The following is a 16,612-nucleotide window of genomic DNA, read 5'->3' on the forward strand; positions in this document are numbered from 1 at the left end:
CGTCGCAGTATTGTTCAAAATCTATAGTATACGCTCATTAGAAGTAGTGACACTACGTCACGCGCGAGAGGGACGCGAACACGAGGCAAGAACATTTTGTTTTAGTAATTGAAATGTAATAGTTTAGAAAACGTCATGTTAGTTACATAATTTTGTTAATTTAAAGGGACACTTTACCAGTGGGAGGCTCCTTTGCACAGGATGCCGGCTAGATTATGTTTACCACAACGGCGCCTATTTCTACCCTGAACCAGTAATGTGTAATCATTATCGTGTTTCGGTCTGCGCAGTAGCTCGTGAAATTACTGGGCAAATGAGACTACATTTTACGTCTCAATGTGACGAGCGCAATAGTAGTGCCGCTCAGAATTTTTAGGTTTTTCAAGGATCCTGAGCGGCACTGTATTGTAATGGGCATGGCGTATCGATCACCATCAGCTGAAATTCCAGCTCGTCTTGTCCCTTATTTTCGTAAAATATAAAAAACACTTAACTGAAAAACTACAGTCCATCCTTTTAAAGTATGGGTATACTGTTATTTGGATAGATTCTCACTGAACACTGCCATTGCGTGGCGTTGTATTCAAAGCGCAGCCGAAACACAACAGCACGAAACCTCTTTCTAATGGACGCGTAAGCAGAGTTTTACTTCAGAATATTTTTGAGTGTGATTGCGAGGCTAGATGTTTATAGTACGTCAATGATTTAGAATTTATTAAAGTGATTAATGATACGGTCGCAGAGCAGAAATATTTTTGGTCGTTGAACTTAGTCCCGTGGGACTAAGTTAGTGAGTAAGTTGAAATAAGCATAGATCGTTAAGATAAGATATTTCGGTCACGATAAATATTAATACCTAATCTAATTTTTTTTTATACAGCTGAATATCTAAGTGATCGGACAGCCTGGCACTAGATTATGATAATTTTATAGCGATACAAATGACTGTACAATATTGTATATTTTTATTGAAAAAAGCGCAAAAAAAAGAATGCTGGGAGAGTTTCTTGCGCCGCTTCTTCTCTCTCAGAGCGCCATTTGTTTCCGAAGCGGTAGTATATTAGAAATCTAGTATATTAGAAATGACATCAAAAAGAATTCTAAACGAATTAATTTTGAAAAAAGTAAATGCCTTTTATGCCTTTTTTATTGACGCGCCTACTAGTGTAACATAAAATGATGGTTCAACGATTTATTTTCAGGGTGGTGGCGGGGTCGGTAGCAGTATGCGGGTTCCCAACTCAGACTCGTGCGTGGAGGTCGGCGCCTCTGACCTGGAGGATGGAGCCAACGGTCTCCAAGTGCGAAGAGGAAGTGAACCCACCTTACACCAGGATAACATGCCTCCACAAATACAGGTAGGTGCTCTAATACATATACAGGATGTCCCAAAGTTATGGGACATGAAGGGAAAGTACCTTAAATATCGATGATAGGCTATTTTACTGAAAGAAGACTTTATGTTATTTTTAAAAGTTATTACTTCTGCATTCAAAGATTTTCTAAAAATTACTTGCCTAGTCTGGGAATAGAACCGACTGAAATGTAAAAAAAAACACCCCTACTTTTATAATGCTAATCGAAAGAATGGCCAAAAACTAATAACTCTTCTTAAGTAACATAGTATTTTAAAAGGAAGTACTTAAGTAACATAACTTTGGGACACCCTGTATACTAGCTACCCCGACAGACGTTGTTCTGCAGATAATAAAAAAAATACTATTTTATAGGAATTTGCCAATTATATTTCAAAACATCAATTATTTCATAAAAAATGCTCCCTGTTGTTATAATGAAATTGTTTCACAGCGGATCTGTCAAACCGTGCGTCACTAAATTCTCTCATAGAAAATATGTCCATACAAAACAAATATTGAAAATAAAAATAATTATGGGTCCCAAATCCAAATAAAAACTATCCTATCTCTCAAGTTGGACCAAACTGCACTCCATAAAGTAATTCCCATTAAAATCCGTTCATTAGTTTAGGAGTCCATAGCGGAGAAACAACGTGTCACGTAATTTATAATATATATTAAGATAACCCACATTATAGTATCACGTCTTGCGTAACTGATTCACAATAATTCTAAAACTGTAATTTCTTAGTTTGTTTGCCACTTGCTGTCTTTTACTAATATTTTATTAAATATTTTTATTACATTTAAAAATTGAGGTTGACTGCTAACCTCTATTTTGAGCAATGCACGCACACTTACAAAAAGTGACACACAAATCGCGAGTCTAAGACGTAGCTTATCACGCACACTAAAGCTATAAACATGGCCTGTTTTCATCAGTTATCTAGCAGCAAGAGGCTTTATCTAGACGTATAAATTATCTAAGTTTAATACGTAATATATATATATATATATATATATATATATAGTCCATTGGAGGTTTAACCTCTAGAAGTTGTTTAGTACATGTGACTAAACCCGAATATTACTGTGTTTCGGTCCGAAGGGCACCGTAGCTAGTGCAATTACTGGGCAAATGAGACTTAACATCTTATGTCTTAAGGCGACGAACGCAATTGTAGTGCCGCTTAGAATTTTTGGGTTTTTCTAGAATCCTGAGTGGCACTGCATATTAATGGGTATGGCGTATCAGTTATCATCAGCTGAACTTGATGTTCGTCGCGTCCCTTATTATCATAAAATAAAAATCTTGATATTGTATTATTTATTTATTTATTTAATAGGTACACACAACAGAATTACAACATAATACATAATAAACAAAATAAACTATCAGCTAAATACAAGATAGGCTGCAACTCCACGAGGGTGTGTACTCAGCATGTTGAGCATAAATTAATAACTATTAAAATACTACAATAATAGCGATTTTTAAAACTAGCTTTTGGGTAATGTAGTATTATAAAAGAAAAAGACAGAGAAAATATATATCTGGACAAATGGAAGTGAATAATTATAGTAATAACTAGCTGACCCAGCAAACGTTGTATTGCCGATATAAAAATCGCGATAGAAAAGTAACTGTTCATCGTAGATGGGTGAAAATTTGAAGTTGTATGTATTTATTTAAAAAAAAAAAAAAAACAAATTTCGTGTGGACATTTAGGGGGATGAAAAAAAAATTTTGTCCGATTCTCAGACCTACCCAATATGCACTCAAAATTTCATGAGAATCGGTCAAGCCGTTTCGGAGGAGTTCAATGTTTAACACCATGACACGAGAATTTTATATATAAGATAGTAAGATTTTTTTAAATAATTTAAACTAATTAAGGAATTGATATCGTTGTAGGTGTCAGATGAGACGAAACGCTGGTCGGCGGCGGTGGTGTGTCGGGAAGACAGCAGCGCTGCTCGGGCGGTCGCGCAGGACACGCGGCCGGACAGACTGACAGACAAACACACCGGCTTCCAGCGGCAGAGCAACAGGCTATCAATGCAGTTCTCCGGACCCGGGTTAGCACATAAAATATTGTTTTCATTTCTCATACTCGGAAACCAATGTTGTATTCATCTTATTATTGGGTGGAAAATGCTGCTTCCCTGCATAGAGAGGGAAAAACTCATACAAATTACTTCCCACCTAAGGTCCGGAATTAACTTTGAAAATAGAACTGTTGTCAGCTGTGAAGAGTTTTATGTAAAAACAAACTAATTAAAAAATATGCTGCGGCCATGTGACTTTCTAAACAGCCAGTGTGAACATAGCGTAAACTTCTTTGAGCGGAATAAGCCGCAACAATTACGCGGTGAATTCCATATTTAAAATTTTAAAGTTGACATAAATTGTCCTAATTTGGCAACTAATTTTAAATAGGTACCACTAATATTATATATTATCAATAAATAGTTTAGATAAACAACTACTTTTATCTTCCTCGTATTCGAAATGAAAAGTAAAGTGCTTAACACGGGAAAAAGAATCAATTCCTACTCGGACTATAGCCGCCCTTGCTGTGCTCGGGCGTCTAAATAGGTACCTCGGGACTTGATTCTTTCGACTCTAGGTTAACAATCTACTATTTTGGGGTATAAAGAGAAAACAATTTTGCGGTAAATTATTACTTCCACCACGCTACACAAAAGAAATAAATACTAAAGTCTTATAGAGGTCGAACAGTTGTTCGGAACACTCATGGTAAATACGGTAGAAGATACACAATGAAGCGACGACATCAATACGCAACGCCAAGTAAAGTCGTTCACAGAGAACTGGATCTCCGATAGTTCGAGAAGCCGTTCGATACAAAATCAACATCAAATCAACCTATATTCTTTACACATATAAAGATTCATTCGCAGTCTGATAGCGGAACGGCAAAAGTGTGATTAAAGACAGTGTTAATTTTCTCCTTAGTCACGTGTTCACTGTCACTGTCCGAATCGGGTTCTAAATTCAATATAAGTAACTTGAATTGAATAATGTTTTACATTGCTAGTGACCAAGATATATAAAACAACTGGAGTAAATGGGGCAATTGTGCATTTCATGTAATTTTGCCCTGTGTTTCCCCGGGGTATAAAAAGAATAGGGAAGTCCCAGGCCCAAGGGTATCGTAAGAGGTGATTAAGTGCATTTATCAGTAGGAGGTTTTGCTGAGGATGCTGGCCAGATTATGAGCACCACAACGGCACCTTTTTCTCCCGTGAAGCAGTAATATGTAAACATTATTGTGTTTCGCCGTAGCTAGTGAAATTGCTGGGCAAATGAGACTTAACATCTTATGTGTCAAGGTGACGAGTGCAACTATAGTGCTCAATCAACACAGAATTTTTGGGTTTTTCAAGAATCCTGAACGGGAGTGCATTGTAATAGGCAGGGCGTATCAATCAGCTGAACGTCCTGCTCGTCTCGTCACTTATTGTCATAAAAAAAGTAATTCCTTTTTATTTTCATATGGGCAAATAATATAGTATTTCATTCTATCACAGAAGTGGCGTATGGCTGGAGGCTGCAGAACGTGTACAGACATATGGCAGCAAGAGTTTACCTCGAGACGCGCGGCGAGAACCCCTCGGAGAGGACACGCCCAGCGAAGATAGGCTGCAACATAGGCAAGTTTGCAACCACATCAAACAGACAGATGGCCGTTAGGGCAGTAAAGTCCTCGAATGTCGCCCACGTACCGGAAGACGCAGTGTTGGTGGGGCCCCCACAAAATGGGCCGATGATCTGGTCAAGATCGCGGGAATAGGTGGGATGAGGATTGAGGGCAGCGAAGAACCGATCGTCGTGGCGATCTTTGGGTGAGGCTTTTGTCCAGCAGTGGACGTACGGCTGATATAATGATGATGATGCCTTAAGATCAAACTTAAAACTTTGAACATTTTGTTATTTAGTTTTATATTCCCAAAAGTTATAGAGATTAATATATAGTCGTATATACCATACGACATAAAGCGGAAAACACGAACTAAATAATAATAAGAAATTAATTAAATTAAGTAATAATAAGAATCTATAAAGAATTTAAATAGGCAAACCGCCATTCTAGATGCTTGGAAGTTGGCATTACAGCAGTACAGTTGGCAAAAAAGTCATGCAGGATTTTGTTATTCAATTAACCAAAAGCTTTTATCATTAATTTACTGCTGATTGCTGCGTTTGTTTGACGTTTGACGTATTTTAACTACGTACGATATTGACGTACGATAAACAACTAGACTCAAATTGTGTGAAAAAAATTCAAAATTCTGCCTGCGTAGGCAGACGCGTGTCTATTAGGCAGAGTTTTCGTTCAGTTATGTTTTGACCGCGCTTTGAATACAACACCACGCATTGATAAACTGTTCAGTGATAAAACTGTCCAAATAATAAAGCATATCCAAACTTAAACAGGACGGAGTGTCGTATTTCAGGAAAGTGCCCCTTAAATGAATAAAAATATGCAACTAAGTTGACGTTATAAAATACATCGCCGACGAACGTTGTGAAATATGCGAAAGATACGTCCGTCTCTTTCTTAATCAATGAGCTTCTTATGAGCGTATACATACATCTTTAAAGACTTTCAAGGTGTTAATTTGAATGAAGTTTTTATGTTATCTGTACATGTTAATGTATAAATATAAACAACGCTGCTGAAACATTTTGGCGACCTTTTAATAGATGATTGGGAGTTTAGTATACTAAATGATAATAAACTATTTATTGTATAGCAATATGTTGTGATGTATTTATCCACTTTATATTATATCTGTTTCATTTACGGGCACTATCACAGTATAAACTATTATGTTAATTATTGTTATGTACTGTACGATAATTGTTTCCACTAAAATGATTAACACATATCAATTACTACATTCCATTTTTTAAAGTTATAAATTGAATGTGCATCATTTATTAAATACTTATTTTGTTGTTAATTACAGAGTTGAAGACATGCTGCGATGGGTCTCTGGTGTTAACAATGTAGCAAATGTTCATCATGTACAAGAAAGACCATTAGATTTAATATCTGGAGGTAAATACATTTATTTTTAATTTTAAAAGCTGCCAAAGGCCAGCTCCATAGCTTCTCATTCGGGAGGCGCTCTTTTGATTTTATTTGTTTTCGAATTCTTATGTATATAGATTCGCCGATCTCACGCAGAAGGAAAAAAGTTAGATCTAACTTTTTTCCTTAGACGTATGTCTGTATTGTAGACGTATGTCTAGAAATAATGTGACAGTTGTGAAAACGTCGAAAAATTGAGCAATGCACGCACTAACACTAAGTTGAAAACAGTCCAGGTTTTTACTTGAGTGTGCATGAAAAGCTACATCCTACACTCGCAATACGTTTGTCACTTTGTTTTAGTGTGCGTGCGTTTCTGAATATAGGTTAAAATTTGCCGCCATTTTTTTTCGACGTATTCACAGCTGTCACAGTCTATGTAGATTTATAAATTATTTTAGATACGAAAAGTTGTACTCTCACATGAAAGGATGGCAACACAGCTCCAAATACTCCGGAATTGCAGATGATCATATGCAGAAATATTCACTTGACTATAATAAAATTCTTTGATTTGAATGAAAATTAAAGAATATTCACCAATAAAGGTTTGCTATCCCTGCAGATGATGGAATATCTAGAAAGATATCGTGGACCCAAATTTTATTATAATTATGTTCATCAATAACTTACAATCTATATCTACATAAAAATCTGTGTCTATTTTCTCATGTACTCTATTAATATATTATTATATATCATAAACTGTTTCGATGAAATTTTCAGGCAACCTTCAGATAGCCGTAAGAGTGATCCCTTTTTTAGTCAGCTTGTAATTGTTTTACTTACATGGATGATGTATTTAACTCCAGCGCGTGGCGAGCGAGCGATATCGAACATGGAAGTCCCAGTGAGTCCAACGACCAAACAAGTATCGGGCGCGACGCAGACCGTCTGCGTGTCTTTGGTGAAAGGAGAGAAGGGACTGGGCTTCACTATCACCACCAGGGATAATCCCACCGGAGGGCATTGCCCTATTTATATTAAGAATATTTTACCTAAGGTAATTTTGAGGTACAATTCTCATTCTCCTTGTTTCAGTTCAACTTCAATTATGAAGGTTTTTGTATGACAATATAAGGGATATGAGATATATATATATATATATATGAATAGATGAGCAGGACGTTCAGCTGATAGCAATTGATACGCCCTGATCATTACAATGCAGTGTCGCTAAAGATTCTGAAAAACTCAAATATTCTGAGCGGCTCTACAATTATTGTGCTCGTCACCTTGAGACATAAGATGTTAAGACTCATTTCCCCAGTAATTTCACTAGCTACGGCGCCCTTCAGACCGAAACACATTAATGCTTACATATGACTACTTCACGGCAGAAAAAGACGCCGTTGCGGCACCCTTTAGCTAGCCGGCAACCTGTGTAAAGCCTCCCAAAAAATAAATGTAAATAGGCTGGCCAGCAGCTTTCCTTATTCCTGCCTATCACCAGCTAAACAGAACAGTGTTCTATAGAGTTGTTCACGGGCCACTGCCGGATGTTCCGTAGCCAGGATTTCCTTCTTTCCCCAGCTGATCTCTCTCTTTCACTCCTTGCCAATCATGATGAGCTGATGCAGTGAGATAGACGTTTTTGATGATGTGGTCTTCCAACGCATACTATCTGCAACTAATATAGGTTCGACAACGAAAGAATATCGTTTTAAAAATATTATTTTTATTTTTTTATTTTTGATAAAAAATATGCCAAAAAGCATAGTTAATTTAATGTCAATCAGCCTGGTTTCATTATTTTCTAAAAATGTCGCACATACAACAAGAAATAAAATAAGGCTTTATTTTCATTTGCAACAAACAATACTTTTAAGTATTTAGAGTGTACTCTTTAGAGTGTTTTGTAATATGTATTCTTAAACCAATAATTCTGGTGGTTTTCCTCAATTCAAAGTTTTATTACATATGCTGTCTTATTAATAAACGCGATGTAAAGTTACTCCAAGTTTAAAATTACTTCTCCCTGACATCTAATTCTCTAGTGACAAAGGTAAGATAACAAAAAGTTTTAAACTTGAAATAACTTTACTTCGCGTTTATTATTAAAACAGATAATGTTTTATTGCTCAAATTTTAGGATGATGCAGGATTCATAGCATAGAATATTAGCTTAGCGGTACCCCCGTTGAGTTAAGAGTGCCAGGAGGTCTATTACCAAAATGAAAGCCGAAACTTCGGTCCCAAACGAAAGAACGACGATCTTCGAATTAAATCCTATTACCAAAGTACTTCGGATCCGAATAGTACGGATGGATTTCGTTTCGAAACCATAGACATAACCATAAAAAGTAAAGTTGTAGTTCATTAAAATGTCAAACAACGAAAAAGTAAATGTCAAGTTAATTTGGGAATAAGGTAAACGAAGGACAAAATGTCTAATCGCGAACTTCGTATCGACCTTCGGATCCGAAACACTTTCGTAATAGGAAAATGTACGAGCCGTCAACCGAAACTTCGTATTTCGATTTTAGTAATCGGGCTACAGAGGCGGCAGCGTTTCAATCCCGCATTGTCTAAAAATTGGACCATGTCTATCAGGGTGCAGCAGTAACGGACGGTCGGCTGCGCGCCGGAGACAAGATGGTGTCGGTCAACGGAGTATCGGTGACGGGACTCAGCCAGCAGCAGGTGGTCACCTTACTGCGGAACACTCCCACGGACTCCACCGTCGACATCGTGGTGGAGCGCGCCCTGCCCAACAGGACACAGGTGCCTTACTTACTTATATATGCGTCTACTTTTTTAAAACTTTTTCTGTTAATTTTTTACATGTTACGGAACTGATCCTTGCGTTTACCCTCATGTATGTGTGAGTGTGGCCACACACCAGACATATTCGCACCACTTCTCGCGCAACATGCAAAGAATACTTATCTTAGAAGAACTTGTACTCTCTTAGAAGTTGATGTATTTCATCTTTCAATTGGTAAATTGAACATACATTTAAGAGAAATATTTTACTCTTTTTAGATGATTGTCAAAATTGTAATAACTATGTATAAGTTGCATCTATACTTGAAAGTTTTCTTTTGTTTAACTTGTATGAGACTCAAGGTCGATATAAATTTTACCTATATCATGTATATAACTTGTTAAAGACTGTATGTTCCTTGAAAATAAATAAATAAAAAAAAACATTTAAAATTCTTGTATATTGGAATGCAAACATGAGATAGACTTTCTAATGTATCTACACAGCTTGTACTCCATAGTCTAGTGTTTAAATTCTGGCCAGGAACAGTTTGTATGAAAGAAGCAAATGCTGTCATCCATTTACGTTCTCCATAATTCGTCTTCACCTTTCTAAATTGGCAGTGCCCCAGTGCACTAGATTTTTCAGATTTCCAAAACCGAAAGTGCCGTACGGCACACTATTTCCTCACCCTTATTTTGTTTATATCATGATTTATTTTGCATGGTCTTATAGCTTGGTTCAATAGCTTTCAGATACATTCACTTAAATCAACCTAATTATAAGCAATCTATTAATACACGTAAAATAATACGCATTTAAGCGCGCGCCAAAATCACGCCGATCTAAGGAATACTGTAATGTTCATAAGAACTTTCTTTGTACTCCAACAAATTGGCCCTGCCTTTCCGGCCTGCGGTTAGCAATACATTTTGCGATTATTTTCTTATTTTATAAAGATTCTTCTTAACGTGTTTATGCCACTGAACCCTCAAAAACTATTTGTGTATTTTTCCATCTATTAAGTTAATTTAACCCTGGGGTTTCTATAGCGGGATGCGTTGAATATTCGCATTATCGCGACAAGTGTGACCGAGTAGTTTGACACTGTCGGTAAGTTGACGCGCAGTTTTATTGCGATATTATTATGTGACTTTAAATGCCCCAGCGTTAATGTGCATATCCTAAACCTTTCCGACCAATTTTTCATATATATAATAGTTTTTGCTCATTTGGGATGTATCAAACTTATCGTTACAACTTTATTTTTTATTTTTAGAGAGTAGAACCACAACAAAGTCCGACAAAATACGCGGAGAAAGCTATAGGAGATCCGGTGTCCAAACCAGTAGAGGCTGAAAAACCGACCGAAAACGGCCGGGTTTCGACAATAGTGAACGCGTTAAACGCTCACAGTACTAACAGTTCGCTCAGAGGCCGAATATCAAAGAGTAGCTCTAAGGATGATCTGATAAAGGATAACTCGTTAGAAAATGCGCTTCAAGAGGCTTTGAATTCTTCTACCGGTTCTGTAAGTTCCTTACTGTTGTTACGAACTAAGCCATTTATCACTATTATACATGACGCTACAATGGCGACATTAAAATAAACACACAGGTACTTAACTTACTTCATCATCATCATGATCAGCCGGAAGACGTCCACTGCTGGACAAAGGCCTCCCTCAAAGATTTCCACGTCGATGGTACCTGCGCTGCCCTTATCCAACGCATTCCGGCGATATTGACCAGATTGTCGGTCCATCTTGTGGGGGGCTTACCAACACTGCGTCTTCCGGCACGTGGTCGCCATTCGAGGACTTTAATGCCCCAACGGCCATCTGTCCGCGGAACAATGAACTTAACTTACTTAAATATTCAAAAATAAAATATTATATACACAAATAAATCGATTTTCTATATCGTATCGGAACAACCTGTAAGGTACCTAGTAGCCGCTCGCTAGCGTAGGCACTGACAGCTACTTCGTGTGGTCTTGCGATTACGTAAGGGAAATAAAATTTTTGTTTTCTAAATATATTATATTTTGTTTGTTTGAAAATTTCAAAGTGTAAATTATTAACTTAAAATTTTAGAATTATTCTTTTACGACAAAGGTTAGGTAGCTTTACCCGTGTGTTCATTTAACGTCGTCATTTTTTTTTATGGAACAGGAGGACAAACGAGCGTATGGGTCACCTTGTGATAAGTGATCACCAGGGAGCGTTGCCGGCCTTTATGGAAGGTGTACGCACTATTTTTGAAGGTACCCATGTCGTATTGTCCCGGAAACATCGCACAAGGAAGCTCATTCCACAGCTTTGTAGTAGCGTTGTATGAAAACCTCATATTGTTCAGGATCAAAGTTTTTTTTAGATTCCTGGAAACGTCAACCCTGTATTGACTATATTTAATTTGAAATTTTCTCGAAAGAATGGGTCTAAGTATTTATACGAAGTGTTAGTACATTATTCTCTAGCCGAAGTGGGCATTACAATGATTATTTGCTCTATTAATACCATTTCACGTACGACAAGCAAGAGTTCAGAATGAAAATTGACTGTACTTTATTTTGCAAGATATCAACGACCGCAGTTCATCTTCAGGGCCAAAGTTTGAGAGTGGTGGAGGGCTTTGGGCCATGAATAAAACACAAATTAACTATCCAAATATTATGAGTTTTTCTTTCGGCGAGTGAACATATCCTGAAGATGCCTCGTGTGATTCAAAGACAAAACTTACCGGAATTGACACTCATTCATAAAACTGTATATTGCAAAGTGACACATTTGCTCACAGTGATCTTTATGCAGTACATATTAATAACTCTATTTATCGTTTCGATACAAGTGAAGAGCATTATATTATCAAGTCAAATTGTTGCCGGAATATTTGGACATTTGAACATTTATTATGAAGCACTATCTACTTATGTTACTATTTTAAATTTTTAGGTAACTAGTCTTCGCAACCGACTGATTCTCCGGCTAGAGGTTCCCGTGCACGAGTCGGAGAAGGCGGGTCTCGGCATCAGCGTCAAGGGGAAGGTTACTGCGTCACACAAACCTCACGACTTAGGCATCTTTATCAAATCCGTGCTGAACGGCGGAGCAGCATCCAGGGACGGCAGGTAAATATAAATTTATTGAGTATAGCTGTTTTTTCGGTGGCGAGAATTCTCAAAATCTAAACTTTGTTGAATCATGCTTAAACTAAGCGCTTTTCAATCGTCACTCTTAATATTTCGTTCGTTCGGAAAAAGTTGAGCTCGTGAGAAGAATATACAAGAAACTAAACGACCACTCTATTCAATCAAAAAGTGTTTTATTATGGCTGTAATATACCTACATAACAAATTAATTGGAAAGGTGCTGTATCCAATATATGAATCGTGTTTAAATAATATTTTATAAAAAGTAATTTGGGATAAAATGTATAAATATAAATGATCGTATATTTGCTGCATTAACCTTTAGAGTTTGAATTCATTGTTTATATAAGGATGCTTCGTGAACATGATGTTCGTGATTACTGTCAGAATTAGTTATCACATCGAACAAATACAAAACTCTTAAATCATTTAAATTTATTGTATAATTAGACACAAATGACGTCCTATACACGTATAAGAACATATCATTCGCAGTCTGATAACGGAACGGTAAAAGTGTGACTAAACACAATGTATGCACACTTTTATCCTAAGTCGTGTGTCACCTAAACTGAAGAGATGTTTTATATTGCTGCTCATTGACCAAAGCGTAGGTTATTACTTTAATTTTATGTATCTATATTAATATGATAATGTAAGGAATAGTAGATTGTTAACCGAGGGTCGAAAGAATCAATTCCCGAGGTATTTAGACGCCCAAGCGCAGCGAGGGCGGCTATAGTCCGAGTAGGAAACTAGTTGGTTATCTGAACTATTGATAATATATAATAATATTAGTAGTACTTATTTAAAATTAACTGTCCAATTAGGACAATTTATGTCGACTTTTTAAATTTTAAATATGGAACTCACCGCGGAATTCTTGCGGCTTATTCCGCTCAAAGAAGTTTAAGCTAAGTTCACACTGGCTGTTCAGAAAGTCACATGGCCGCATCATTTTTTTAATTAGTTGTTTGTTTACATAAAACTCTTCACAGCTGACAGCAGTTCTATTTTTAAAATTCATTCCGGCCCTTAGCTGTGAAGTAATTTGTATGAGTATTCTATGGAGGCATTTGCCACCCAATAATCACATCAAAACAGCATTACTTTCCGAGTATGAGAAATGAAAAGGTTATTTATTATTAAAATCGTTTTTTGATTATAAAATATATTTCATTCTTAGTTATAATTCTTGAATATGTACACTATCACTTCACAAAAACATAAATAGTTATCATAGTTATTATGGTATAAGAAAAACTGTTTCATTTATAGAGGTCCCGGGTTCGAATCCCGGTAGGTGCAATCATTTATAAATGATGAATGTGGATGTTTGTTTCCATGGATGTTTATAAGTATTAATGTATGTTTATGTAAGTATTATTGTACTAAATGTATCGGTGTCTTGTACCCATAGTACAGGCTATGCCTAGTGTGGGGCAAGATAATTTGTGGAAAAGTGTGTCACATCACACGGAACGGTGATCAACAATAAATGCCCGACGCTCAAACCGATCTACCAACACAATATTAATATTATTTAATTCGTGGGGTTAACCACAGGCTGCACACGAACGACCAGCTGCTGAGTGTGAACGGCGTGTCGCTGGTGGGACAGTCCAACGCTGAAGCCATGGAAACCCTTCGCCGCGCGTTATTGCACGCGCGGCCCAACGTACAGGGAACCATCTCCCTCACCATCGCCAGGCGAACTGGTAACAATTTAAAACCTAGCTCCTAAATAATCATTAAAAGAACAATCTAAAGAAATAAACATTTACCCCCTTATTCATAATAGTCTGCTAACTTAAAGCATTGCTAATTCTCACTCTGTCTTCTTCTATTGACCTAAGTCAGAATGAGAAAAAACACTCCTTAGCGGCTGCTTAAAGTTAGCGGACCATTATGAATAAGGGGGTTTGACTGTTGCATCTCAATATTTTCTTAATAATGTTCTGTATGTTCATAAGCACATCAAGGAATTTCCTAGAAACTGCGACAATTATGTTAACACGAAGAACAAACTTATAGATTGGAGTTGGCCTCGACTGTTTAATTATAAATGTTTATTGTACGATGTAACATTGTAATCCATATTTTTATGAAAAAAAGGCCCGCTGAGACTCTTGCGCCCGTTCCTCTCAGGTCTGAGGCACATTATTTCGAATGGTAGTTTTTGACGTTCAATAAGCGATTTTAAATCCTATTTTGAATAACAATATTTGAATTTGAATTATCTTATTCAGTTTAGTAGGGATCATTATACATTTAGCATTGCCTGCCGGGATAGTGTTGCAATTATAAATGTGGCTTGTACATCTTAAGGCGAAGCGTTAGCAGAAAACAAGCAAACAAGGTGTTTTTAGACAAGTTTTGTTGTGAAAAAGTAGCATTTCGAGCTATGAACACTACTTAATCCTGTTACACATATCCTTAAGTCTTATTTGTAGGTTGCTAATGCTTGCTGTTGGTTATAGCTAACACTCCACAGCCTTTTTGAACTGTCATTTTTCTTTGCAGTTAAACAAGTTTTTTGGCATGGCATGACGCATTTTTTATAGTAATACTCTCAGAAAAGTTATTCTAATAGCTCGTATTTTTTGTGTAGGTGCATTTATTCAAATTACTAATGAATAACGAGGATTTTAAGCATAAAAACTGTAAGAACCTGTTAAAATGTTACGTTTTCCAAGCAAGAATTTTGAAAATATTGGCTTTGTTACATAGATGGCGGGCCGGCAGCCGTGAGCTCATATCGCTCAAGGTCACTGGCATTTAGTGTCGCCTTAAAAGATAAATGAGTTTCTTAGAACTAGATGGAGCCCATTGCTGTTAGCCAATGCATGACAACAGGCCAAGTAGTTACCACTTTAGTGTGCATGACATCTACGTATTATACTCGCGATATGTGTTTAACTTTGTTTTAGTGTGCGTGCGTTGCTCATAATAGATGTTAATAGTACGCCTCTATTTCATTTAATGGTCGGGTTGTAATTTTTAATTATTCCCCGCCTCTAGTTGTATATATGCGATTTATATTCCGCGCGTGTAGAGAGTTCGACAGGCTGCCGATCTAAGTGACGTCTTAGACTTGAAAAACCATGATAGATTCGATTATATGCTTTATGGAAGGAATATTTTATGAACAAATTCCAACGGGTAGGTAATATACCAATATTAACAATTAATGTTAGTGGCACGCACGTGCACGTTTTGGGTACAATATTTATAACTTGATATATGTTACAGACAGTATGGAGAGTCTGGCCCGCTGGAAGGATGAAACCCCACCGAACGGAAACGACACAACACACTCTAACGACAACTCACACAACTACACCGTCATACACAACCCGCTCGACAGCCTTAACAATAACAACAAACACAACAGCAAAGAGAACAGCGAACACAAAGACAAACACACCTCCATCGTCACCATAAACAACAACAACAGTTGGGTCTCCAACCAATCAGACGACAGCAAGGGGTATTTAGAAAGAGACAAAGATACGATACCGCACGATAGTAAGCGGGATAGTTTCGAATGGAGTCGTTTGGATGGATGGAATCCTGTGATAGACAGACTGACGGGTCTGAGGAATGAGAGCTACTATATGGCGACGCAACCAGAGCCGAATGGACACTTGAGACACAACCTGGGGCACGTCCATATGTCACGCTCGCCGCCTGCGCATCATAACGTCATTATCGAAGAAGATTACGCAACTACACGGTATGTTCCTCTACCACTATGATATAAGAAACTAGGCTTTATAATTTTCATTACTTACACTGTTTTTTCACCGAAACGGGGCCCATTTGACTGGCTCGATTCTAGCGACGCAAAATCTCCTCGATGCTAGTAGCCCTAAAAGCTTTTCCAGCTTTACTCACTAGGCTTGGATGGAGAGAAAATCACTAACGATTTATACATCTTTTAGTCCAAAGGACTATAGGTTTGAAGAGTCTGCACTCGTTGGCGAATGCGGTGATGTATATATGTGTGTATAGGTGTAAATGTTTGTTTGTAATGTTATTGCAGGTGCTAAATTTGTGATTTTAGGCTTCATTTATACAATACTTTTCACGGTATCTTCAATCATATTCCCGACCCATATAAACACAGCGACACAACAGCGAAGTGCCTGACTGACTTATCTTTCTCGTTCGGGTACACTCGGCGGACCCGACTTCACCGATCGAGCCTTTCACCTCAAAAAAATATGTGCGGTGTGCTAAAAGAAGTTTGCATTTCAATTATAATATTATAG

General features: G+C 37.2%; 1 protein-coding gene across 4 annotated transcripts in view; it reads left to right on the forward strand.

Annotated features, from left to right (window-relative positions):
* LOC126976464 (partitioning defective 3 homolog) overlaps positions 1–16,612 on the forward strand; it is a 92,050-nt gene that overhangs the window by 62,944 nt on the left and 12,494 nt on the right. For all 4 annotated transcript variants that reach the window (XM_050824790.1, XM_050824791.1, XM_050824792.1 and 1 more), the window contains 10 exons: positions 1,203–1,358; positions 3,274–3,437; positions 4,914–5,036; positions 6,357–6,448; positions 7,294–7,484; positions 9,035–9,205; positions 10,468–10,719; positions 12,142–12,317; positions 13,905–14,056; positions 15,591–16,074. In XM_050824790.1, the coding sequence (XP_050680747.1) occupies positions 1,203–1,358; positions 3,274–3,437; positions 4,914–5,036; positions 6,357–6,448; positions 7,294–7,484; positions 9,035–9,205; positions 10,468–10,719; positions 12,142–12,317; positions 13,905–14,056; positions 15,591–16,074 (1,961 nt within the window). The remainder of the gene's footprint in view (positions 1–1,202; positions 1,359–3,273; positions 3,438–4,913; positions 5,037–6,356; positions 6,449–7,293; positions 7,485–9,034; positions 9,206–10,467; positions 10,720–12,141; positions 12,318–13,904; positions 14,057–15,590; positions 16,075–16,612) is intronic.

The sequence above is a fragment of the Leptidea sinapis genome, chromosome 41 (genome assembly GCF_905404315.1).
Source record: "Leptidea sinapis chromosome 41, ilLepSina1.1, whole genome shotgun sequence".
In the NCBI taxonomy this organism is placed as follows: domain Eukaryota; kingdom Metazoa; phylum Arthropoda; class Insecta; order Lepidoptera; family Pieridae; genus Leptidea; species Leptidea sinapis.